The sequence below is a fragment of the Oncorhynchus clarkii genome, chromosome 20 (genome assembly GCF_045791955.1).
Source record: "Oncorhynchus clarkii lewisi isolate Uvic-CL-2024 chromosome 20, UVic_Ocla_1.0, whole genome shotgun sequence".
Taxonomy (NCBI): Eukaryota; Metazoa; Chordata; class Actinopteri; order Salmoniformes; family Salmonidae; genus Oncorhynchus; species Oncorhynchus clarkii.
Window position 1 is genome coordinate 12501070 of NC_092166.1, and position 27412 is coordinate 12528481.

The 27412-nt window shown below is 42.6% G+C and overlaps 2 protein-coding genes across 2 annotated transcripts; one reads left to right on the plus strand and one right to left on the minus strand.

The window, feature by feature from the left end:
• The first annotated feature begins 2927 nt into the window (after nucleotides 1-2927).
• LOC139377279 (prostaglandin E2 receptor EP4 subtype-like) lies at nucleotides 2928-4578 on the plus strand. Its single transcript, XM_071120285.1, has 2 exons — nucleotides 2928-3779; nucleotides 3955-4578. The coding sequence occupies exons 1-2, from the start codon at nucleotides 2928-2930 to the stop codon at nucleotides 4576-4578; spliced, it is 1476 nt and encodes a 491-aa protein (XP_070976386.1).
• Nucleotides 4579-6051: 1473 nt separating this feature from the next.
• Nucleotides 6052-27314, minus strand: LOC139377280 (artemin-like). Its single transcript, XM_071120286.1, has 4 exons — nucleotides 27063-27314; nucleotides 11326-11417; nucleotides 10953-11151; nucleotides 6052-10525 (listed from the first exon to the last, which is right to left on the minus strand). The coding sequence occupies exons 1-4, from the start codon at nucleotides 27151-27153 to the stop codon at nucleotides 10050-10052; spliced, it is 858 nt and encodes a 285-aa protein (XP_070976387.1). The 5' UTR covers nucleotides 27154-27314; the 3' UTR covers nucleotides 6052-10049.
• Between the last annotated feature and the right edge of the window lie 98 nt (nucleotides 27315-27412).

Sequence of the window (27412 nt, forward strand, 5' to 3'; positions counted from 1 at the left end):
GCATATTTCATGAATTTTGTTCCTTAAACTGCATATATTCAAGTGAGCAATTAACAGACCTTTCTTTGGTAGATTTGCAGTATTTATATGTCCAAACATGAATCAGCAGTTGGAATCTGAGAGAGAGATCCTCAGTGTGTGTGTGTGTGTGTGTGTGTGTGTGTGTGTGTGTGTGTGTGTGTGTGTGTGTGTGTGTGTGTGTGTGTGTGTGTGTGTGTGTGTGTGTGTGTGTGTGTGTGTGTGTGTGTGTGTGTGTGAGGCTGGAATTACTTGTGTCTGTCGCTCCTCCTAACTCCATGGGAGGGAGGGTGAACAATCAGTTTGTCATACCTCAGATATGCTATGTCACCTCGTTCTCTTGCAGCCTTCATAGCTGGTTTTAGTTTCTTTCTTCTTTGATGGACTGCATCTGACAAATCCTCATTGATGAAGACGAAGGACCCTTTAAGGCGTTAGGCTTTTTACAAGGACTGAAAGCTTATCCTTGAACCTGAGAAATGTCACTACAATTGGCCTGGGTCTGGTTCCATTGGCACCACCATTGGCGCCACTAGTGACCCCTGGTTTCCCAGACCGGTGAGCACTTTCCAGCTCTACCTGTTGATCCAGTTGTAGCTCCTCAGAAAACAGCTTTCAAACTTTGTCCTCTGATTCAGCCCATGTCCCACTTTGGCTCTCCTGGATACCATCTATTACAAGATTATTTCTCCTCGATTGTCCATCCAGGTAATCAGCCTTCCCAGACATGTTCTGTGGGCCCTCCCTGACTGTGGTGATTTCATTCTGCCTTCCCAGACATGTTCTGGAGGTCCTCCCTGACTGTGGTGATTTCATTCATTTCATTTCATTAGAGGAACAGTTTATGGAAAGTGTATCCTGTGTGGTCTTCAATACATTCACATCCTTCGGTGTGAACTGAAGGCTTGTTTTAATGTCTTGTACATCTTTAGTCAGGTCGTCCAGCCGTTTGGTGGTAGACTCCATTATCATTTGTATGAAGCTTTTAAAGTTATTTTCCTGCAAAAGTATCATTTCCTTATAGAAAACGTTCTGCTTCTCCAAGAGTTCAAGTACCTGCCCAGCAGAGATGTGATCCTCGTCATTTTTCGGAGGCATGATAGTTATGATAGTAGGACGAGCCTATTCCGTGAAATGAGAGACGCCAGCAGTAGAAACCTCTGGAAATCGGTGGTCCTAAAAACGAGACAAATTGAAGTACGGTCCTAGCCACAAGGGCTAACTGCTTAGAGTGCTTGGTATCCAGCAATAGTAGCCCAGGTTGCCTAGCTGATAGCTAGCAGCTAGGCTAGCTGCTTTGCCAATGTATTACCACCTTGTTTGAGCTAGGATCCCTGGACATATATCAGCGGTCCCAGCATTAACACTAACTGCGTCCCAGGATCCAGATATGAATAGGAAAACTATTGTAAACTTTTATTAGCTAACTAGGTAATTTGTTGTTAAAGTAAAACAAACAGAGTCTCTAGTCTTGTTGTACTGCTCATATTGAAGTGGAAGAGGTTAGCTAATTGCCAATTAAACACCAGGAACTGACCCACCAAAAACCTGAAGAGGTGGGAAAAGGGTGGTGGTTTTATCAGAAGAGTTAATAAGAAACATTACTGCATTGGGGCTTTTCAGTTTCAGGTTGATTTAGTGTGAGTGGTGTGTTGGGTAGGCATAGATCGTGGCATTGATTATTCCATTGGTCCCATTGTACCAAGGAAGCTAAGATTCAATCATTTCAGCATTAACCCACGATAACCATCAACTGTGCTGTGTCGGAGGTGACAGGTATCTTAGGTTGAATCTAGGCTGTGGCCTTTGACTGCCGGAAATGTTTTGTGCCACAAAAATAGAAAATAAGTAATGGTAGTGCTTCTTCAGTGCCAACCTTTCTTGAATCACAACAACAACGCCACCCCCGAGAGACTATCTGTACTTAAAGGTTCCCAGCATCTTACAAGTTCAAGTCCTGTAATCATTCGCAATATGTTCTCAAGAAGAAGAAATTCCTGCCTGCAAATGGATTGCTTTCAAGCGTTCTCTATTGCATTTGCATACCAACATTCTTAAAAGCCAGTTTATGCAACTCTTACCCTTGGTAGCCCAATGTCAGTGTTCTCATTTGTTGATTGGGAATCCATGGTGGCACCTTTCAACATCCAGTAAATATTTCCTCGAGCAACATTGAGTGACAGTTTTGAGTGTCAGTCTATCCAACAAATAGGCTATGTTTCCTCAAATCAATAGTGAAGCTGCATAGTCTTGACTGGTTAGTTGCTGTCCATGGTCCTGACGTGCTAGGGGACCTTACATACCTGACATAAAGTAGCTACTCCCGACTGTAACATTAATAAAAGCATAGATGTGGTTCAGAACACCTGGCTCTGTTGCTGGGCTGTGCACTGAGTAGACCGACTACATGTCTACTGTTGAATAAGTGCATGTATGAAAACAAACGGTTGAACGTTTATTGTAAAAATTGTCACGCACTTACTTTCCAAGGATAGACGTTTGTCATAATTGGTCTATTTCTGTGCTGAAGTCGTGCAGGGTCCAATATTGAAACTAGAAATATCGTAGTAGGCGATACCTCGTGCACCTGACGTCACATTATTGACATCAGTAGCTGTGCGCGAGCGAGCAGCCTGTAGCTTAAATACCAACAGCAGCAGGTGCAGTTGTAGAAACAACACAAACCAAAGCACACTGTTGTGGGAAATGTTGGAAACTGCTGGTAGAAGAAAATCAAAGCTCAGAAACATGTGTTCTGTGGTGTCGTAGGCTACGTTTTTTATATATATATATATATATATTGCTTTTGATGTGTTCATAACTTGTGAAGAGACACTACTGGAAATTTTCGGAAGGGAACGTTTCTAAGAACTTGAAGCTATCAAGCTATTTTGTTTCAGTTAGGAATTATGAATAATTCCGTCTATGGCGATGGCTCGAACATTTCAGAACTAGTTCAACCGCTCTGTGTCTCCCACAACCAAAGCACTTTCCCGCCACTGCGACTGGAATCAAAATCGCTGGTCACTTCAGCCACTATGTTCGCTTTTGGAGTCATGGGGAACCTCATTGCCATTGTTGTGTTATGCATCTCAAAGAAAGAGCAGAAGGAGACCACTTTCTATACGCTGGTTGTTGGAATGGCTATCACGGACCTGTTGGGCACCTGTTTCACCAGCCCGGTGGTTATCGCCACCTACATAGCCCAGAGGTGGCCCGGTGGAGAGCTACTGTGTGACTTTTTCTCGTTCTCTATGCTCTTTTTCGGCTCGGCTGGAATGTCCATTCTGTGCGCTATGGCAGTGGAACGATACCTGGCCATAAACCACGCGTATCTTTACTCCCAATACATTGACCGGACGACGGCGCGTTTGGCGCTCATGGGCATCTACCTAGCTAACATTGTGCTGTGCATCATGCCCAGCTTTGGTTTCGGGAAGCATGTGCGCCACTTCCCGGGCACTTGGTGTTTTTTGGACTGGAGGGCGACGGACCCCCTCGCTGCCTCGTACTCGTTTCTGTATGGCGGGTTCATGTTGGTGTTGATTGCGGTGACAGTTGTGTGCAACTTCGCAGTGTGTCGGTCACTTGTGGGGATGAGCCAGAAGACGCGGATAGTGAGAGCGAAGGTGTCCGCGCAAGTAGGCTCACGGCGCGTGTTCCTGCCCTCCGTCACCTGCCCGTCCGCGGCTGAGATCCAAATGTTCTGGCTGCTGATATTTATGACCATCGTTTTCCTGGTGTGCTCCATTCCTTTGGTGGTAAGTGAAATGATAATATTGGAAATGTAATTTAAGTTATTGTACATGCATTATGTTATGGGCATGAGTTTCAAATATGGCCTAAACTATCCAACACAGACACAAATTAATAGTATATTGCTGAAAATTGGTTTGCTTTTTCCACATATACAACTTTTATATATCAATCTGACAGGTGCGCATCTTTGTAAACCAGCTGTATGGTCCTTCCAACATCTGTGCCGGAGTGAATCCAGATTACCGCAGTGATCTGATGGCCATTCGCTTCGCCTCGTTCAACCCCATTCTGGACCCCTGGGTATACATCCTCTGTAGGAAGAACCTGTTGGTCAAGGGCTGTGAGAGGGTAAAGAATACAGTTGGACAAGTCAAGGCGGGCCGCGGGCGTAATTTAGGCTGGGTTGGCACTAGCAGTCATCATTCACTCCCGTCGTTTGAACACAGCAACGAGACCAGTTATGCGTCATTACGCACGACCAACTACAGAAACGATTCGGAGAACCAGGTTACCACCAAAAATAAATCGTTTACAGACTTTACCATGCGACAAGCCTGGGACCTTGACACGGCGCAGGCGAACTTCCATCCGTTTAGTGTAGACCAGACTACCGTGATCGGTTTCGAAGCGGAGATAGCGGTGGTGTCCAAACCGGCCATGATCGCGTCACAGCTCGGAAGCAGCGAGGCGCTTCCGGAGATGTGCTCACCAGCAGGTCTTCATAGCCACGTCAGTAAAGTGGACATAGTCACCTGTACCTTCAGCACACTAAGCTCCTGTCAATCGGAGAAGTGCCTCTGATCAACTGTTTCCCAACAAACATAAATGTTTTCATATAGACTTTTACAGCAAATGTCTGAGATGCTGAACACAGACAGCCAGGCAGACACAGGTCATTTACCTTGATGCAGCCTACAGGCCAGATTACAAAGGCTGGGCTTCTGCACACAGGAGATTTTACAAAATGGACCCATTTGGACATTTTAAGATGCACTTTATGAATCTGTAATGTGATTGTACTATGATCATACTCTAAGGGGACCATATACACCTACTTGCCTTCAACACAGCATTATCTTTATGCTTTTTGAATTCAATGAATTTAAGAATTATATTTTTACACAGTGGTCCATTTTATTTGATCTTCTCAATATATTCAGATATCAGTCTTTGATATATGTATTGTTTTCTGTTAAATGATGCGCACAACTTAATGCAGACAGACAATAATGCACTGGCTTAATCACGTATTGGAAATGATGCTTCTTTCTGTGCCATTCCAGTGTTGCATGCAGGGAATAGTAACTGAATGTACCAACATGTCAAACTTAGTTTTGTACTGTTTCATATTTTTGATAACATAACTGTGAGTGATGATTCACTTTCCTATTTAAATGTGTTTTAAAGCTATTGGAAAATGTATTGTGAGCTCTTTTGAAAAATATACATCATTAGTGTTGTGTATTTTTGTATTAATGGGGAATTAAATCAGCTAAACAGCACACGTTGTTTCCTGAAATATGTTTAACTAAATGCACTTCATGACTAGTGTGTGAATGACATAACAAGCAAGTTACGGAAAACACACATTTAAAGCTGATCAAGGTTAAACAAGATCGGTTCCGACAACAGTTCAGAGTCAAGTGACTTGTCATCAAGTTGTGGTCTAATTTATTAAATGAAGCGTGGCTCCATACATGTTTTTGGTGTTGTTTATTGTCTATTATTTTCCTGAGAACAATATCAATGAACACTTGTGTTGAGAGATCGTCAACCTAATAATGGTCACACACTCTGAGACCATTGATGACAAGTGTGAAGGAGTGTGATGCCCTCTTGAGATGAATAGTGTGAAGGAGTGTGATGCCCTCTTGAGATTAATAGTGTGAAGGAGTGTGATGCCCTCTTGAGATGAATAGTGTGAACTGAACACCTTTCGCTCCATGTTCCTGTATTTATATATCCAACCTGTAGGGAGCCCTATAACACAAGAATGAGTACCTGTAAAACAACTCGAGCTGAAAAGGACTGTCTCCATGGGTACATTTACAACAGTCTTAATTTGCAACTCTCGCCTCTATTTCTGCATTGATCTGAAAGAAGTGGACATGCGAAAGCAAAATCCCACTTTCTTGTGTTTTCTTTCCTGTTTCAGGTCAATGCAGATGAAGGATTTAAATGCACCCCTATGATGGTGAGATATAGGACTCCCAACCCAGCAGAGGTGAAGCAAGGGTTATGGGGTCAACCTTAGAAAGAATAAGAAATCCATTATATATTTAGAAATACTTTATTCCTACACAGAGTAATGCCATTGTACAAAAATACAGGAAACCATTTCAATAATGATTATAATAATAATAACATTAATAATATTGACTGTAATATTGCTCTGAAATACTGAAACAACAATGACAAATAACTCAACTAAGCTTGTAACCTGGTAAGTGTTCCACCTCTGAACTATTAACTTCCTTTGTGTGAAATGAGACATACTCTATGTTGAGGTCAGGGTTGGCTAGGTTACTTACTAAATGTAGTCTGTTACAGTTAGTAGTTACCTGTCCAAACACTTTCATTTGTAAGGTAACTTTTAGATTACCCCAACTCAGTAAAGTAATCTGATTACTTTCAGTTACTTTTAGTTTACTTTCCCCTTAAGTAGCACTAGAAGAGGACAACAAATGAATATTACCAATTGAATGACATCTATTGCAGGATAAATCAATGTTAGAGTTTAAATAGCCCACCATATATGGATGTTATATTTTACTTTATGGGTTGGTTATGTAGGCTTCTTCTAACACATTGCTTTCTACTGTAATACAGATAATAATACGATTTCGCTAAATCTTTACTTTTAAAACCAAAGTCTGTCCGATTTTCAGTCATTCCAATTATCTTAATACCCCTTCATCTTCAAGAATAGGACTTGGATATATGGAAATATAGATGAGCCAAATCGTTTTACCTGAGCATAACCCAAAAACGAAAGGCCTGTTGATTATGATTGTGTTGTCATAGAGAACTGATTGGGCTCGTTGCTTCGAGTTTAAAAAGAAATGCTGCTCTCATGGAATCGCATGCTTTGAGCACTACCGAAAAATGAATGCATATGCTGCATTTATAGGCCTATTATTTACGTTTTTGTTGGTGGCACTTTGATATTTCGATCATTTGCAGCTGTTTAATGTAATTACGTCTACTAAAAGTGCGTTAGTGTGAGCATGTGTTCATTTGACCTATGGACATGTTTTTTTTATCAACACGAATTATATTGTGCAATAAAATCCCCACTTGTGGTCTCCTTCAATTCAACTAGTTTTGACAGTATGGAGCACAATACCATGGAGGAGATTAGAATGGAGGAACTCATTTAAACTTGTATTCCATTGGCTGGGATCAGCATTATATATGCAGCTGTTTCAAGAGCGCATTTTTCACTGGCTGTCAACTGGTCGCAAAAACAATGATTGATAGTCAATTTAGACTTCTTCAATTCCACCATTATTGGGTTAAAATACACATATACACGTGTGAACAGACATCCACAACAACCACAATCCGTAAGGCAAATAGCGAAATGAGAGAGCACCAGTGTGATTCACATCAATGCACTATGTAGATAACAATAATAAATGATTTCGGTATGGCCTGTGGGCTACACCACTGCTGTCTTCCTTGTGCTTATTTAAATGGGATAATCTTTGGATGGCGACAGCAGTAGCACCATTGGAAGACGTAGCTTGCTTGCACTGTAGCCAACAAAAGCCTATGCCTGCTCTTTTACCACGACCCATCAAACACATTTGGTGTGTCAACATAGTGATCTCAGACTCAAGCGGAAACACGTGTATTTTCGGCTTTTTTCAATGGTGATTTGAACGTAATTGTGAAAACAGAAAGGTTTCATAAATACTTTGTAAACACAGTCCACAGCCATCAATGTCTGTCATAGGTGTGTGTACACGTGTGCTTGTGAGCAATGAAGAGAAAGAGGAAGAATGCTGTAGCATGCCACAATCTACATGGGTTTAAAACCAAATAATTTTAGACTTATACTCAAATAGGATGTTACTGGGCGACTTTTACTTGAGTCATTTTCTATGAAGGTATCTTTACTTTTACTCAGGTATGACAATTGGGTACTTTTTCCACCACTGGGATGTCTTTAGATATTGTTTTTAGATGTATATATTGGTCCAGAAAATCTATATACCAAACATTATTAAGATGGGGCTCCCGAGTAGTGCAGCAGTCTAAGGCACTGCATCTCAGTGCTAGAGGTGTCACTACAGACCCTGGTTCGATTCCAGGCTGTATCACAACCGGTTATGATTGGGAGTCCCATAGGGCGGCGCACAATTGGCCCAGCGTCATCCCGGTTAGGGTTTGGCTGGGGTAGGCCGTCATTGTAAATAAAAATGTGTTCTTAACTGACTTGCTTAGTTAAATAAAAGTTAAATAAAATAAAGATCTGATCCTTTGAACATTCACATGACTTGACCAAAGAGGAACTATTGTACGATACAGAAACGTCTGTAGTTTACAAACAACAATGAGTTGAATCATATATTTGGGCTTTGAACAGGTCACATAACAACACTATATGCTTTTCAACTATTTCATTCTGAAATGTATTTCAAAATACATAGTCATACTAATTACTTTTTCAGATTTTCTCAAAATCCCAATTTTGATTGTCATTATTTGTGTCCTGTCTAGTTGTCCACTTGCAGTAACTATGTTGACACCACATTTCATGCATTTACACCAAACAGAATTAGTTCAGTGGTGCATTTTTAATATTGTACTAAATATAGTACAAGGACGTGAATGGGGTAAAAGTAATCCTAGAAGTAATCATTTAGTTTTTTCAAAAGTATCTGTAATCTGATAACAATATTTTTGCTGTTAACATAACGGATTACAGTTTATAAAAAATTTAATCCGCTACATGTAATCCGCTACATGTAATCCGCTACATGTAATCTGCTACATGTAATCCGCTACATGTAATCCGCTACATGTAATCTGCTACATGTAATCCGCTACATGTAATCCGCTAAATGTAATCTGCTACATGTAATCCGCTACATGTAATCCGCTACATGTAATCTGCTACATGTAATCCGCTACATGTAATCCGCTACATGTAATCCGCTACATGTAATCCGTTACATGTAATCCGCTACATGTAATCCACTACATGTAATCCGTTACATGTAATCCGCTACATGTAATCCGTTACATGTAATCCGCTACATGTAATCCGCTACATGTAATCCGTTACATGTAATCCGCTACATGTAATCCGCTACATGTAATCCGCTACATGTAATCCGTTACATGTAATCCGCTACATGTAATCCGCTACATGTAATCCGCTACATGTAATCCGCTACATGTAATCCGTTACATGTAATCCGCTACATGTAATCCGCTACATGTAATCCGTTACATGTAATCCGCTACATGTAATCCGCTACACCCCCAACCCTGGTTGAGGTTCTTGCCACTTCTTCTGATATTTTTGATGTTTCAAAACAACATCCCACACAATTCAATGACAAAGGACCCAGCAACACAACCCACAGGATATGTGATCATGACAATAAATATAAATCTACAGTCCATCTCATATGAAACAATAATAAATAAATAACTTATTTGTGATAAATATGTTGGTTATAATACAGTAATTCAAAGAGATGCATGGCATCCATTTGGTAAAGTTCAAGTCAACACTGAAAAATGCAATTATGGTATGGAAGATCTCTGTTTTGAAGGAATTAACATACTGTATGTTGACATTGTCAAAAGTGTTTTGAGCTTGTCGACCTGTGGTCAAATGCAATGAGATGTGGTCCTCTTTTAGTCAATATTTTCAGCAGTACCCCAGGTCAGTCCTATACATATCCCAACTGCTGTGAATATTCAAATCCCACCATTGTGTGGTCACCGTCTTGCCATTCACTCGTGACAGTTTCCCATTGCCAACAAATCCACTTATCCTCAACAGGAGAGTGACAACGGGAAGAGGCGTGGCCTCGCTCCACCATCATAGACACTACAGAATCTCCATTCTGCTTTGTACTGGGGACCAGCCCCGCTGCATATGTTTCGGAGCGACCACTTCTGCCCTTCCAGAACCCAGAGGCTCTCCCTAGACCCAGCCTCAACGGCGAGCCACCATCTGTATATTCTCAGGCAGGGGTGAGTGACAGCCAGTCGCCACCCCCTCCTATTCTCCCTCCTCCAGGCTGGCTCCCTCAGCCCATACACATGCAGCTGGCCGCCGACAGCGACTGGATGGTCTGCCACGCGGTGTGGGTGTCCATGAAGGACACGGGCTCGTAGCTGTCGGGCCGGCAGCAGGGGTGGGCGCTGACTCGCCGGGAGGTCCTCCGCGGCAGGGACCCGTCCTCCATCAGGGCCCTTAGAGCCAGGTCGTAGTTGGTCCTTGACGACTGGCAGGAGCCCACGCAAAACTTGAATAGGACGATCTCGTCCGAGTCGAAGCCCAGGCCCAAGTCCCGCACCCGCATCTCTCGTTTCTCCACCCTGCAGTCTGGGCTGCTCTGCTGGGGCTGCCGGCCCTTCCCTTTGCCCGTTCTATCCCTCTCTTTCTTCTTCCTCCTCTTCTTTTTCTTGGCCGAGCCTTTTGGTTCGGCGTCGGAGTTGCGAGGGGAACGTCTCCCCCACCGGCCACTAGGGTGGTCGTCCACTTCGTCCATCACAGAGAGGTCTGAGAGAGAGAGGGAGAGAGATTTTGTTGTTTTATTTATTTTAATCTTCTTTTATTTAAAATCAATTTATTGACCTGAAAATTAGACAATACAATAGCAGTAGTGTTGTACTTGCATACATTATTATATGTACTATTATTATTACTACTACTGAATTGTATTTCATTTCCTCATTGCAATGTACTTAATTTTCTGAAATGCTGTACAATTGCTTTGGCAATATCTACAAATTGTACTTCATTCCAATAAAGCAATATGAATTTGATAGAGAGAGAGAAAGTTAAGATCAGTGGCTTATACTCTAGAATCGTGTTGCACACCCTTCGTTTACTCTTCTCTTTTCATGGAGAACATCATGCCTGATTAACAAGTGCAAGGCTTAAATTGAAGGTCCTGTTGAACATGTAGATCTAGTTCCACTCTTACCATAGAGGCCATGCCAGGGGGAGTACGGGTCACTCTTCTCCTCTTGTTCCTCATCCACCTCAGGTAGAGTGTCTGGGAGCTGCCTTTCCCCCATCCCTCCCACCAGTCCCACAGCCTGGACAGAGTCTGCCTCCAAACCAGCGCCCATACAGGCCCCCTCCACCAGGGGCAGCAGAGAGACAACCACATACAGCAGCACCTACAGGAGAGGACAGTCCATGAGAATTGGTACACAGAGCAGAGGACCAATGCAGCCAACAATATGACAACTATAAATAAGGAGGATGATAAATATGATGATTATGGATGATGAAGTAAATCATGATGAATCTGGTGGTTATTATGATGACGGTAAAGCTAATAAGTAACTCACCTTCACATTCCTCAGGTGGTAAGGTGCACCTGCTGATGGTCTGGTGGTCACCCCTGGTCTGTCTCTCCTCCTCGTCCTCCATCTTGGCCCACCTGGAGAGAAAGCAGAACAAGGCCTCGCTCTGTCAATTGTCCCGACCTTAAAGAACACACTCTTACAAGAATAACATAAACGAACAGCATGATGCGGGCTGCTAGTGTCATCTTGTCGGTACATACAGACACAGAACGGCTCCTGTCCAGATAAAGGCTACCTGCAGTCAGATACCAGTCAGATACTTCTTTAGAAGGAGGTAGAGCTGGTTCTGGTGAAGGGGAACACGGGGATCACATACAGCGGTGATGCTTCACAGAGATCTTAGAGGAAACCACAGAGATGAGGAGGTCGTGATAAGGGGTTTGAGCATGGATTAAATGTAGATGTTTATATAGGAGGCGTACGGTGTGACCGGGTTAGCTGTATGTCAATGATAGCTCCGCACAGCTCACCTAAGGACTGTTACTGTAAAGAACCTTCAAAGGCTCAAACACACATTTGACTGGCTTCAGCACATCAGCTGAAGGTCCCTGGTTTGACCCCGGGTTTTCGGCACCAACTTTGAGGTGAACAGTAAAGGAAAACAAACAAGTAAATAGCACTAATAGTGCAGATTCACACTCACTGAACTTGAATACAGATTATGCTAAAAAAAAAGAAAGGGTGTTTGTTCCACTTCATTTGTTAAGACAGTCAAGCACCTTTTGCTAGAACAGCAGACTATTACATAAATACAGCTCAGAAACAGAAACCAGTTACATCACCTTTCCGTCTCTCTCCAAAGGGCTGAGGTGTCCTCTCAGCTCTCCATATATACTCCAGCCGATGTGCCATTTAAGTAACACCATAGGAAACGTGTGGAGGGATTGACTAGAAACAACTCGTGTTCTCGAGAAAATCTTTATTCAATCTCCTCTGGGAATCTCAAAGCCCATTTAAGATTGATTTCGACATCATCAACAGATGGTATGGCGAAACAAAATTCATCCCAGAGAGACCAAAAACAGCGACACATAACATAACATGATTCAGTGAAAACAAGCATAGGCCTATCTATATAAGATGCATCAACAGTAATCTATCATCCATCAGATAGAAGCGAGGTATGTAAACTCTGCGGCAATGTTTCTAAATACAACCCTCAGGGTACGTCTCCAGTGGCACCCTATTCCCTTCATAGTGCACTACTTTTGGCCAAGGCCCACAGGGACCTTGGTTAAAAATAGGGCTCTGGTCAAACGAAGTGCTCCATCAATGGAATAGGGTGCCATGTGGGAAGCATCCTAGACGATCATCACAATGCTATCTTTACCCAGGACGAGGGAGTACTGACAAGATGACAGTACAAACGTTACGATAGGGTCTGTGTGTGCATCTCCAACCTGCTTCAGAGGCTTGACTATATCAATATAGTTACTGAGAAACAGTAAGTCAAATCAGGGCCAGGGAGAATGCAGACGTCTGTCTCTTACAAAATGGAACCTGAAAAGCAGAGGGAAATGTGTGTGTGTTTGTGTGTGTGTTTGTGTGTATGCGGAGAGACTGCAATCCAACTCCCTCTCCCCTAACCTGATTTAAAAGCTGACCATTGAGAGAGAGAGAGGCTAAAGGGGCTTTTTCAACAGATCCCCTCTTGGTCCCTTGAGAGGCCTTGTTTTGAGTCCTTAATGCCACAGCTGGGAGCGTTTAGCCTCCTTTAGCCTTGTATGCTGGGTGTATGTGGGCCTGTCTGCCCGGCTCATTTCACCCCATTGCTCTGGAGCTGTTTACAGCCCAACGCCTCCAGCCCCTCAGGGGGTAGAAGGTGGAGGTGGGCTAGCCGAGTCCTGAAGACCTCCAGAACTTCAGAGCCTGTGTTCATGGTGTGTGTGTGTGTGAGAAGTGTGTGTGTATGTCTGTGTGTGATTGGCCTCACTGGTCTGATTAAAGGCTTTGGTTTGGTCAGCAGCCTCTTCATTCGCAGAACTGAAACAAGGAGAGTTGATTGCTTGTCACCTTATATTTGTGTTGTTGGTACAGTTTCCTCCCCTTATTGAATACACCCACAAATTACAGTACCAGTCAAAAATTTGGACACACCTACTCATTCAAGGGGTTTTCTTAGTTTGACTATTTTCTATATTGTATAATATTAGTGAAGACATCATCACTATAAAATAACACATATGGAATCATGTAGTAACCAAAAAAGTGTGATGGAGTGCTGCATCAGATGACCTGACCTCCACAATCGCCCAACCTTAACCCAATTGAGATGAACTGGGATGAGTTGGACTGCAGAGTGAAGGAAAAACAGCCAACGAGTGCTCAACATAGGTGGGAACTCCTTCAAGACTGTTGGAAAAGCATTCCAAGTGAAGCTGTTTGAGAGAATGCTAAGAGTGTGCAAAGCTGTAATCAAGGCAAAGGTTGGCTACTTTGAAGAATCTAAAATCTAAAATATATTTTGATTTGTTTAACACTTTTTTGGTTACTACATGGCTCCATATGTGCTATTTCATAGTTTTGATGTCAATATAGAAAATAGTCAAATTAAGAAAAACCCTTGAATGAGTAGGTGTGTCCAAATCTTTGACTGGTACTGTACATACGTACACATTGAATTGTAAATTTGCTCTGAGTAAGGTTAGGTTTGCAATGAGATGGGAAGAAAAATGTAAGCTATCCTTATTGATGAGGGTGGCAGGTAGCCTAGCGGTTAAGAGCTTTGGGTCACTAACCGAAAGGTCGCTGGTTCGAAACCCCAAGCCGACAAGGTGAACTAAATCTGTCGATGTGCCCTTGAGCAAGGCACTTAACCTTAATTGCTTCTGTAAGTCGCTCTGGATAAGAGCATCTGCTAAATGACTGAAATGTTTATATACAAATATTGTAAACAGTATTAAACAATAAATAATTACACATTCATAGTAAATAAACTAAGTTGATATTTGCTCTTGGCTAGAGTGTGTTCCACCCAATACTAATATATGGACAAATGATATCGCTTGAACATAAACATGTTTCACATTATCATCACTGAGTTGGGTATAGCTAGCTATATCCATAACTACTTTTGAATTTTAGTTAGCGGTGGTTAAAGTTAACTGAAGTTTGAAGTGGCTGAAGAAAACCAGACCATGGATTACAGTTTCTCCAGGTCACTTTTAAGGTGAGGAACCATCTAACATCAAGTTGTAAAATCCTGAACTTCGCCTTTAACAGCCCAGATCCAGTCTCTCCAGAACAGAACAATCTTCTGTAAGGAAGCCCATTAGAGGTGTTCTATCCTCCAGCATTACCTGTCGCAGACAGAGCCCTAAAGCAGGGGGGACGGACCTCACTAAGTCACCATCACAATAAAAGGGGAGAAAGAGGAGATTCAATTACTAGCCACTAACTATCGTGTCTTCCCCTGATCATTACCAGACACACTTTTATCTGGGTACAGACACTTCCATAACACCTATGATGATATACACGGCATGTACGTTCCTTATTCATTCTGGTTCCTGTGCAAACCTGTTCTAATATGTCCAGTCCATCCAGTCAGAACAGACCATTTGTACACCTGGCGGTTGACAACTTGTTGCTTTTCAGATTCTGTACTATGCTGGTAGCAAACACACACACCCATAATCTCCACAGTCCCGTACTGTGTGTTCTTATGTGTTAAAGTGGTGGGTTTGGGTTTGATTCATCCCTTAAAGTGGTGGGTTCGGGTTCGATTCATACCCTCCCTCACATCACCTCTTGTTGAACGCGGAACGAGGAAGCTGCGATTTTGATTGTTTGGAAAGTTTGTTGTTTGAAAGTGTATTGGAAAGTTCTTGGTAGCTAGCTAGCTAGCTTCTTAGTTTGGATCCCGCGACGCATTTGGCATCAGTTGCTGGGACTGCTTGTCTCTTTCCAGTGATCCTGCCGACCAAGGACGGGTCTGAGGAGCTATCTGGCGTCGAAGCTAGCCTAGCTGCTAGCTAGCTGCATATCAAGCTAGCAGGGTAGCCTTGAGCGCAGCCCACAACGCGGTAAGCCATTATGGTTGGGACTGCGGAGCGGCCCGGGTTTGTGTCTGTCTAGATCCCTGCTGTTTGTTGTTTTCAATCTTCGCTGTGACCTGCCCTGTCTGGAACTGCGAGGAGTAACAGCATAACCTACGTTGCTAGCTACCATGACAAAGGCCAAAGCCAGCGGGAGTACTGTTGAGGACAGTGGTGTCTCTCTATCACACGTGTAGGATCCTTTAAACGAACAAAAAGAAACCTACAGTACAATCAAATGTTACAACAACAAGACATTAGCTTCAAGTGTTTTGCCAAATACTCGTGGAGTCAACTAATAAAAGAATGGACGAGCTGACCAGAGGTCCAGGACCTGAAGAATAGTTTGCAGTTCTCCCAGGGTCAGCTCGATGAGTTGAAACAGGAGGACGGCAAAATGACAGCAATCTGTAAGTCATTGAGAGAGGACATCAGTTCTGTGTGTGAATCCATGATAACAATGACGGATAAATCTCGAGGGACAAATCTCGAGGGACAATCAAGGCGGAACAACATGGTTGTGGATGGGATTGCAGAATCTCCACATGAGACCTGGACAGAGTCTGAGGACAAAGTGAGGGAAATGATCTCTGAGAAATTGAAGATGGACCACAGGAAGATTGAGGTGGAGCACGCCCACAGGACTGGAAAACCCACCACCGGCCCAGGTGACAGGCCCAGGCCGATAGTGGTCAAGTTTCTGAGGTTCAAGGACAAGGTAGCTGTTCTGGAAAGAGCCAAGTACTTGAGAGGAACTTATATCTTCCTCGACGAGGACAATCCCGAAGCTGTGCGCCAAAAGAGGAAAGAACTGATCCCAGTCATGAAAGCTGCCAGAGCGAGTGGGGACATTGCTTACATCCGCTATGACAGGCTCATTGTCCACCAGAAGCCTGGAAGGGATGAGAGAGCCAAGCCTATGGGTTCGTAGCTTCAACACGCAGCACACACACACACACCAATTGATTAATGAACTGCAGAATGTGCTTTGTTTGCTCTTTTCAGTATTATGTCTATCTCTGATAAGCTACCCAGGAAAGGCCTGAAAATAGCCCATATTAATATTTGTAGCCTTAGAAATAAGGTTAATGAAATCAATAACTTGTTAACATCAGATAACATTCATATATTAGCCATTTCTGAGAATCACTTAGATAATACATTTGATGATACAGCAGTAGCAATACAAGGATATAGCATCTATAGAAGAGACAGAAATGCTTATGGGGGAGGTGTTGCTGTATATATTCAGAGCCATATCCCTGTAATGCTTAGAGAAGATCTTATGTCAAGTGTTATTGAAGTGTTGTGGTTGCAGGTTCACTTGGAACATCTAAAGCCTTTTCCTTTGGGGTGTTGCTATAGGCTAACAGTCAGTATCTCAATAATACGTGTGAAATGTTTGATAGTGTATGTGATATAAACAGAGAGTTAGTTCTACTTTCTTTGGGACCTGAATATTGACTGGTTTTCGTCAAGCTTCTTACTGTAACCAGTGCCTGTCATCTGGTTCAGGTTATTAATCAACCTACCAGGGTGTTTACAAACACTACAGGAACAAGATCATCCACATGTATCGATCACATTTTTACTAATACTGTAGAACTTTGTTCTAAAGCTATATCCGTACACATTGGATGCAGTGAACACAATATAGTGGCTATATCCAGGAAAGCCAAAGTTACATAAACTGGGCCTAAAATAGTATATAAGAGATCATACAAAAGATTTTGCTGTGACTCTTGTGTGGATGATGTTGAAAATATTTGTTGGTCTGATGAGGAGCATCCAGACGCTGCACTTGATGAATTTATGAAATTGCTTCTTCCAATTATTGATAAACATGCACCTGTTAAGAAACAGACTGTTAGAACTGTTAAGGATCCATGGATTGATGAGGAATTGAAAAACTGTATGGTTGAAAGAGATGGGGCAAAGGGAGTGGGAATTAAGTCTGGCTGCACATCTGACTGGCTTACTTACAGCAAATTGAGAAATTATGTGACTAAACTCAACAAACAGAAGAAGAAACTGTATTATGAAGCCAAGATCAATGATATAAAGAATGATGGAAAAAAACTTTGGAGTACTTTAAAATAAATTATGGGCAGAAAGACAAATTCAACTCCATCTTTCATCCAATCAGATGGCTTATTCATCATGAAAAATTTGATGTTGCCAATTATTTTATTGATCATTTCATTGGCAAAGTGGGCAAACTTAGACAGGAAATGCCAACAACGAACAGTGAGCAATTGTATTCATGCAAAGGAAAGTATTGCAAGTTTGAATTTTGTAAAGTTAGTGTGGGAGAGGTGGAAAAATTATTGTTATCGATCAAGAATGACAAACCTGGCATTGACAATTTAGATGGAAAGCTACTGAGGATGGTAGCTGACTCTCTAGCCACTCCTATCTGTCATATTTTTAATCTGAGTCTAGAGGAAAGTCTTTGTCCTCAGGCCTGGAGGGAAGCCGTTAGTAATTCCGCAACCCAACAGTGGTAAAGCGGCCTTTACTAGTTCTAACAGCAGACCTATAAGCTTGCTGCCAGCTCTTAGCAAACTGTTGTAAAAATGGTGTTTGACCAAATACAATGCTATTTCTCTGTAAACAAATTAACAACAGACTTTCAGCATGCTTATAGAGAAGGGCACTCAACATGTACTGCACTGACACAACTGATTGATGATTGGCTGAAAGAAATTGATAATAAGAAGATTGTGAGAGCTTTACTGTTAGATTTCAGTGCAGCCTTTGACATTATTGACCATAAGCTGTTGTTGAAAAACTTATGTGTTATGGCTTTTCAACCTCTGCCATATCGTGGATTCAGAGCTATCTACGGTATCTAATAGAACTCAAATGATTTTCATTAATGGAAGCTTCTCTAATGTCAAGCATGTAAAGTGTGGTGTCCCGCAGGTCAGCTCTCTAGGCCATCTACTCTTTTCTATTTGTACCAATGGCCCAGAACAGAGCAGCACGTTTTGCTCTTCATTGTAATCAATACTGGGGCTGATATCAATACTATACATGCCAGTCTCTCTTAGCTAAGAGTTGAGGAGAGACTGACTGCATCACTTCTTCTTTTTATAAGAAACGATGTGTTGAAAATCCCAAATTGTTTGCATAGTCAACTTATACACAGCTCTGACACACACACTTAGCCCACCAGACATGCCACCAGGGGTCTTTTCACAGTCCTCAAATCCAGAACAAACTCAAGAAAGCGTACAGTATTATATCGAGCCCTAATTGCATGGAACTTCCTTCCATCTCATATTGCTCAAATAAACAGAAAACCTGGTTTCAAAAAACAGGTAAAGCAACACCTCGTGGCCCAACGCCTCTCCCCTATTTGACCTAGATAATTTGTGTGTATTCATTGATATGTAGGCTATGTGTGCCTTTAAAAAAAAAAGTAGTTCTTTGAGCTGTTCTTGTCTATTGATGTTCTGTATTATGTAATTCTCTATTGTGTTTCATGTTTTCTGTGGACCCCAGGAAGAGTAGCTGCTGCTTTTGCAACAGCTAATGGGGATCCTAATAAAATACCAAATACCACTCTGACCACAATGTGCCAGATATGTCCTTCTAACTGACGCTAGACTAAACTGTAGTCAGCAGCGACAAAACCAGAGGATCTGATTATGCTGCATAATCCCCTAATGTCTTCCAGGCTGGAGAGAGGAGGAGGTAATTGCTTGTTAGTGCCAGTTTCCACTCTTTAGCTCAGCTGTCGCCTGTCAAAAACCCACAGAACTCTGCCTAAAATGAGAAACAGATACCTGCCAATGTTTGCGGCTCAGTTAACCCTGGTCAGAAGCAGCCAATCAGAATGTGTGTACAACACTTCCCTGGACTGGAGATCCCTGGAGGAGATGCTAGCTAGAGTATCCGGATAGACAATGTCAGTGTGTTTTCTTGCATTGAAGAGTTCTATGAAAGTTAGTCTCTGGTGAGCAAGATATGGTTTTGGGTTCTACTTACTGGAGACTTTTCTGCCCTATGTGACCATCTTGACATAGTCTTAGGTAAGAGGGCTGTATTTCTCAGGTATATCACACGAAGATACACAACAGAAGAGCCATTACATATCAGATCAAAGACGGCTAATGAGATATTACTGCTTTCATTCATACTAAGAGATTAGTATCAAAAGTGCTTCATCAAGCTGAACAGCCCCAGCCTGGTGCCATATATATTTGTGTCGTCTTGCCAACTCCTAAGGTAACTGTCACACCACATTGACACATTCATTTTCATGCTAGGCATTGGCAAGACAGCACAAACAGATCTGAGATCAGGCTATACCAGCGCAGGGTCATTGTTAAGACAACCATGAGGACTGAAGACTAAGGTAGAGAGGGTCCACTATCAATGTTTTGGACATAGTGGCTCTGGATGGGAGAGAGAGTAGTACAACTTAACTTCAACCCTTAATGCTGAGAGAAGCATAAGGTGAAACAGCGCCACTGGTCACCCCAGGAGCATTTGTTATTGTTTCTGACCTAAACTGGGATATGCTTAACCCCCTGGTTGTCCTACAATCTAAACTAGATGCCCTCAATCTCACACAAATTATCAAGGAATTTACCAGGTACAACCATAAATCTGCAACCATGGGCACCCTCTTAGATATCATCCTGACCAACTTGCCCTCTAAATACACCTCTGCTGTCTTCAACCAGGATCTCAGCGATCACTGCCTCATTGCCTGTGTCCGTAATGGGTCCGCTGTCAAATGACCACCCCTCATCACTGTCAAACGCTCCCTAAAACACTTCAGTGAGCAGACCTTTCTAATCGATGTGGCCCAGGTATCCTGGAAGGATATTGACCTCATTCCGTCAGTAAGGGATGCCTGGTGCCACTTTAAAAGTGCTTTCCTCACCATCTTAAATAAGCATGCCCTACTCAAAAAATGTAGAACTAAGAACAGATATAGGCTCTGGTTCACCCCAGACTTGACTGCCCTTGACCAGCACAAAAACATCCTGTGGCCTTCTGCATTAGCATCGTATAGCCCCCATGATATGCAACTTTTCGGGGAAGTCAGGAACCAATATACTCTGTCAGTTAGGAAAGCGAAGGCTAGCTTTTTCAAATAGAAATTTGCATCCTGTAGCAATAATTCCCAAACCTTTTGGGACACTGTAACGTCCATGTGCAGCTGCACACTGCACTAAGGCAAGGAAGCACTGTCACCACCGATAAATCTACGATAATCAAAAATGTCAATAAGTATTTTTCTACTGCTGGCCATGCTTTCCACCAGGCTACCCCTACCCAGCCAACAGCTCTGCACCCCCTGCTGCAACTTGCCCAAGCCCCCCCCCCCACCCCCCCGCGCTTCTCCTTCACCCAAATCCAGACAGCTGATGTTCTGAAAGAGTTGCAAAATCTGGACCTACAAATCAGCTGGGCTCGGCAATCTGGACCCTCTCTTTCTAAAATTATCAGCTGAAATTGTTGAAACCCCTATTACTAGCCTCTCTTTCGTATCATCTGAGATTCCCAAAGATTGGAAAGCTTCCGCAGTCATCCCCCTCTTCAAAAGGGGGAGACACTCTAGACCCAAACTGTTATAGACCTATATCCATCCTGCCCTTCCGTTCTAAAATCTTGGAAAGCCAAGATAACAAACAGATCATCGACCATTTAGAATCCCACCGTACCTACTCCGCTATGCAATCTGGTTTCAGAGCTGGTCATGGGTGCACCTCAGCCACGCTCAAGGTCCTAAACAATATCATAACCGCCATTGATAAAAGACAGTACTGTGCAGCCCTCTTCATCGACCTGGCCAAGGGTTTTGACTCTGTCAATCCCCACATTCTTATCGGCAGACTCAACAGCCTTGGTTTCTCAAATGATTGCCTCGCCTGGTTCACCAACTACTTCTCTGACAGAGTTCAGTGTGACAAATCGGAGGGCCTGTTGTCCGGACCTCTGGCAGTCTCTATGGGGGTGCCCCAGGGTTCAATTCTCAGGCCGACTCTTTTCTCTGTATATATGAATGTTGTTGCTCTTTCTGCTGGTGATTCTCTGATCCACCTCAACGCAGACGGCACCATTCTGTATACATCTGGCCCTTCTTTGAACACAGTGTTAACAAACCTCCAAACGAGCTCCAATGCCATACAACACTCCTTCCGTGGCCTCCAACTGCTCTTAAATGCTAGTAAAACTAAAGGCATGCTCTTCAACTGATTGCTGCCCGCACCCGCCCGCCCGACTAGCATCACTACTCTGGACGGTTCTCACTTAGAATATGTTGACAACTACAAATACCTAGGTGTCTGGTTAGACTGTAAACTCTCCTTCCAGACTCACATTAAGCATCTCCAGTCCAAAATTAAATCTAGAATCGGCTTCCTATTTCGCAACAAGGCCTCCTTCACTCATGCTGCCAAACATACACTTGTAAAACTGACTATCCTACCGATTCTTGACTTCGGCGATGTCATTTACAAAAATAGCCCCCAACACTCTACTCAGCAAACTGGATGTAGTCTATCATAGTGCCATCCATTTTGTCACCAAAGCCCCATATACTACCAACCATTGCGACCTGTATGCTCTCGGCCCTCGCTACTTATTCGTCGCCAAACCCACTGGCTCCAGGTCATCTATAAGTCTTTGCTAGGTAAAGCCCCGCCTTATCTCAGCTCACTGGTCACCATAGCAACACTCACCCATAGCAAGCACTCCAGCAGGTATATTTCACTGGTCATCCCCAAAGCCAACACTTACTTTGTCCACCTTTCCTTTCAGTTCTCTGCTGCCAATGACTGGAACGAATTGCAAAAATTACTGAAGCTGGAGTCTTATATCTCCCTCTCTAACTTTACCTGTACACAGCCAATCTGTAAATAGCACACCCAACTGCCTCATCCCCATATTGTTATTTATCTTCTTGCTCTTTTGCACCCCAGTATCTCCACTTGCACGTCATCATCTGCACATCCATCACTCCAGTGTTTAATTGCTAAATTGTAATTATTTCGCCTCTATGGCCTATTTATTGCCTTTCCTCACTAGTCTTCTACATTTGCACACATTGTATATATATTTTTCTACTGTGTTAGTGACTGTACGTTTGTTTATGTGTAACTCTGTGTTGTTGTTTTTGTCGCACTGCTTTGCTTTATCTTGTCCAGGTCGCAGTTGTAAATGAGAACTTGTTCTCAACTGGCCTACCTGGTTAAATAAAGATTACATTTTTAAAAAATTAAAAAGGGAGAGACAGAGGCAGAAAGGGAGAGATAGGGAGAGTGAGAGAGAGAGAGAGAGTGATGGAAGAGAGGGAGAGGGAGAGAGAGAGGGAGAAAGGGAGAGATAGGGAGAGTGTGAGAGAGAGAGAGAGAGAGAGAGAGGAAGAGTTGGAGAGAGAGAGAGAGAGTGATGGAAGAGAGTGAGAGGGAGAGAGAGAGGGATAATGGGAGTGGGAGAATGAGAAAGGGAGAGAGCGAGAGAGGGAGAAAGGGATAGAGAGGGAGAATGAGAGAGGGAGAGTGGGAGAGAGTGAGAGGGAGAGAAAGAGGGATAATGGGAGTGGGAGAATGAGAAAGGGAGAGAGGGAGAGGGAGAGAGAGGGAGAAAGGGATAGAGAGGGAGAATGAGAGAGGGAGAGTGGGAGAGAGAGAAAAAGAGTGAGAGAGAGTGAGAGAGTGAGAGAGTGATAGAGGGGGAGAGTGAGAGAGAGAGACATACAGTTGAAGTCGAAAGTTTATATACACTTAGGTTGGAGTCATTAAAACTTGTTTTTCAACCACTTCAAAAATGTCTTGTTAACAAACTATAGTTTTGGCAAGTCGGTTAGGACATTTACTTTCACAAGTAATTTTTACAACAATTGTTTACAGATTATTTCACTTATAATTCACTATATCACAATTCTAGTGGGTCAGAAGTTTACATACACTAAGTTGACTGTGCCTTTAAACAGCTTGGAAAATTCCATAAAATTGTGTCATGGCTTTAGAAGCTTCTGATAGGCTAATTGACATAATTTGTAAAGTGGTGATCCTAACTGACCTAAGAGAGGGAATTTTTACTAGGATTGAATGACAGGAATTGTGAAAAACTGAGTTTAAATGTATTTGGCTAAGGTGTATGTAAACTTCTGACTTCAACTGTATATATATATATATATATATATATATATATATATATATATATATATATATAGAGAGAGAGAGAGAGAGAGAGAGAGAGAGAGAGAGAGAGAGAGAGAGAGAGAGAGAGAGAGAGAGAGAGAGAGAGAGAAAATGTTGGATACATTATATAGAGATATCTATAAAAAAAACTAATAAAGCAGAAACAGCACACAAACACACACACACACAACCCCCCCCCCCCCCCCCCCCCCCCAACTCTACCCCCAACAAACCTTCCCTTGCCCTCCCTCACTAATTGATTTAAATTCAGTTCAGTGTGGGTCCAGGCCCAGGGAAAGCTGACCATTAGTGTGTCTGGATGAACAAATGCCTTGCAAAGCATTTCCGTGTCGCCCACTTGTCTTGAGCCCCTCTCGTAATGACCTGCTGGCCCGTCAGTTCAAAGCAGACCGGGACACCATGATGAATGGAGCTGACCCAGCAATTTCAGAAGAATACAGCTGTGGTAACTATCGCTTTGTTCTAAATGTAAGTCGGTTAAATCAGCAATAGACATTAAGAGCAATAATACATGTATAATTCTAGTATACTTAGCAGTTTGTGTCAACTGCAAGAAAGTAAGACACAAATGGAAGAGTGAGCAGTTGGTTTTTTTTAAGTACAAATTGAAATGTATTTTAGTCAGAGCATGCCCCCTTCACTTCACCCCAAAATACGTATTGTGGCTCAGTGAGTTCTCTAAACAATTCCAGATTGAGGTTGAGGTTGCCCTGTGGCACTCCGGGTTGCATAATCTATTTCTCATGACTTATTCTCCTCCATCTCATCTTAAAGGCTCAATCAGGGTGACATTATCCAGTAACGTCAGTCACACTCTCACAGACAAGGCAAGCCAGACACACCACCCCTGCGTAGACTTCTACATAGAAATCTATTACACTGGATTTCTAGATCTTACAGGAAGTCATATGTAAAACCTGCAGTTGATACCAATTTTTAAATGATCTAATATTTGCTTACCACTAGGGGGAGGGACTAGAACTTGAATAACACTTGAGCTTAGTGACTAGCGAGTTAATAACAAAATATATAACATGTTGATCCATTTTTACATTGCGCTGGAACTAACTGCCTGTCAGAGGCAATACAGGTAGATATTAAGATGCAATGAGCAATGAAAGAGGTGCGAAGAAGAAGCATCAGAGTGTAGAGATATACACCTCCAAACCAAACAGCAGCTTTTCATACCCATAAACTCCAAGCGTGTTTAAAAAGACCATGCAGGCCAGAAGGAGGTCGCAGTCAAAGGGAAAAGGAGTGTCCAGTTGATCTGACCACTACTAACCGAGGTGCAGACCTCCATGACCTTTGACCCGAGGAAGTGGAACCAGTGGAGGCTCAGTCCCATTCAAAATCCAATTTTCCCTAACGCTAACCCATACCCTAACCCAAAAATGTACCTTAACCCTAGCTTCTAACCCTAAACCTAATTCTAACTCTAACAATAATTCTAACCTTAACCCTAAACCCCCTAGAAAAAGCATTTGACCTTGTGGGGACCAACAAAATGTTCCCAGTTGGTCAAATGTTTGTTTGTTTACTATTCAAACACACACACACACACCACTACCCGGGAGTGAGATTCCAAAGTAAATGGACAGTCTTAAATCAACATAGCCCAGTTCCCTGACCTCCCAATCTACACAGTGCTGCTGGCCGAATGCTGAGACCGAAGCCGCCACTGCATCAGCACGCAGCCTTCCCATTAGAGGTGAGTATGAGGTCAACTGACAGAAGACCAGTAGTTAGAGACCAGTAGTTAGAGACCAGTAGTTAGAGACCTGTAGTTAGAGACCAGTAGTTAGAGACCAGTAGTTAGAGACCTGCAGTTAGAGACCTGCAGTTAGAGACCAGTAGTTAGAGACCTGTAGTTAGAGACCAGTAGTTAGAGACCAGTAGTTAGAGACCTGTAGTTAGAGACCTGTAGTTAGAGACCAGTAGTTAGAGACCTGTAGCTAGAGACCAGTAGTTAGAGACCAGTAGTTATAGACAAGTAGTTAGAGACCTGTAAATAGAGACCAGTAGACAGACCAGTATTTAGAGACCAGTAGAGACCAGTAGTTAGAGACCAGTATTTAGAGACCTGTATTTAGAAACCAGTAGTTAGAGACCAGTAGTTAGAGACCTGTAGTTAGAGACCAGTAGTTAGAGACTAGTAGTTAGAGACCAGTAGTTAGAGACCTGTAGTTAGAGACCAGTAGTTAGAGACCAGTATTTAGAGACCTGTATTTAGAAACCAGTAGTTAGAGACCAGTAGTTAGAGACCAGTATTTAGAGACCTGTATTTAGAAACCAGTAGTTAGAGACCAGTAGTTAGAGACCTGTAGTTAGAGACCAGTAGTTAGAGACCAGTAGTTAGAGACCAATAGTTAGAGACCTGTAGTTAGAGACCAGTAGTTAGATAGCATGAAGAGAAACATGTAGGGCACAGGGTTTTGACAGTCCCGAGAGCACCAGAACATCAACATGACACAGCATCAAAAGAAAAGGCAATGAAGCGTTTCGCATGTATGTGTTTGCTTATTGATTACCAATAAGAGGGCATGGTCAGATTGAAAGAGGTTTGCCAATCAGACAGGTACAAACAGCTGAACACCATGCAGGTAACCATGAGGAGGTGAGAAACTACCCGAGAGAGACCAGCCAAGGCCAATAATTCTCACAGTTCTCTAGCACCTGGGAGGCAATGGAAATCAGAGAAAATGCATACTCCTGTGTGTGTGGCAGTATGCATGCTCTGAGGGGGACACACATTGAACATTATCAGGTGTGTGTGAATGACGATTTGATATTCAAATTGCAGCCCACCGCTGGGGAGGGTCACTCACTAATACTTCCTGACTGCCACTATTTCCTCAAAGTAAGAGATTATCTGGCCCTACTAGGGAATTGGCACAAGAACAAAGGTCAAGGAGAACATATATTGTAGTCAATCTAGCCTACATTGGGCAGGGCCATTGTCAATGTACACACAGAATGAGCTTCTCAGAGCCCATTTGAAACACAAAGATGAAAGGGCTGAATTATTAATATAAAGATAGTTAGTGTTCAATAGGTTTACAGATACACAATCAGTAGAGGGTATAATAGATTAAAAAAATTATGAAAAAAATACCAATAGGTCTGCATAGAAAATCTGGTGACTCATAAAGTCAGGGCAATATAGGTGGCAGCTGTGAGCAAAGAGTTATGCATGACAAAAACAGCTGATGTGAAAAGAATGCCTTTGACATCAAACCAGCTATTGAATTGTTGTCAAAGCAAACACTAAGACAAGGGAAATAACGAATGACAGGCGAGGACTGTAGCTTTCATGGCAACCGTGTACAATTACGCACAAGTAAACGAATAGGAATGTAATTAAATGTAATTTACATGTAACCTATGTCACAATTTTAAATGAATGATATGCCTAATGTAGTCGTAATGCATTATTTCCTACTCAAACAAATATTATTATTTGTAGAATTCAATAATAAATTGTGCGTTACTTTACCTGCTATCCAATGCGTTTTAGTCCAATCTGCGTGCGCGCCAGTGAGGTCAGACACTTTTCCCCAGCAAGCCCCTCGTCGGCTGTGGAGCATGGCTTGGCGGTGAAAATTCACACAACGATGTTCTTTAAAGGTACATCATTCTCATGCGTCCAACTTTTCAGGTTATGTCCTCTTTGCTTGAAGTTTAAGAAAAAAAATCTTCAAAGGCTTTGGTTTCAGGAGAGCACTAAAGGCGCCTCCCTCTATGCGGCCAAGCCTTTCTGTTCTGCTCTCCACCAAATCCTTTCAGTTTCACCCTGCATAGGAAGAGAATAAATATCATTCTAATTACACCCTGCTTAGGAACAGA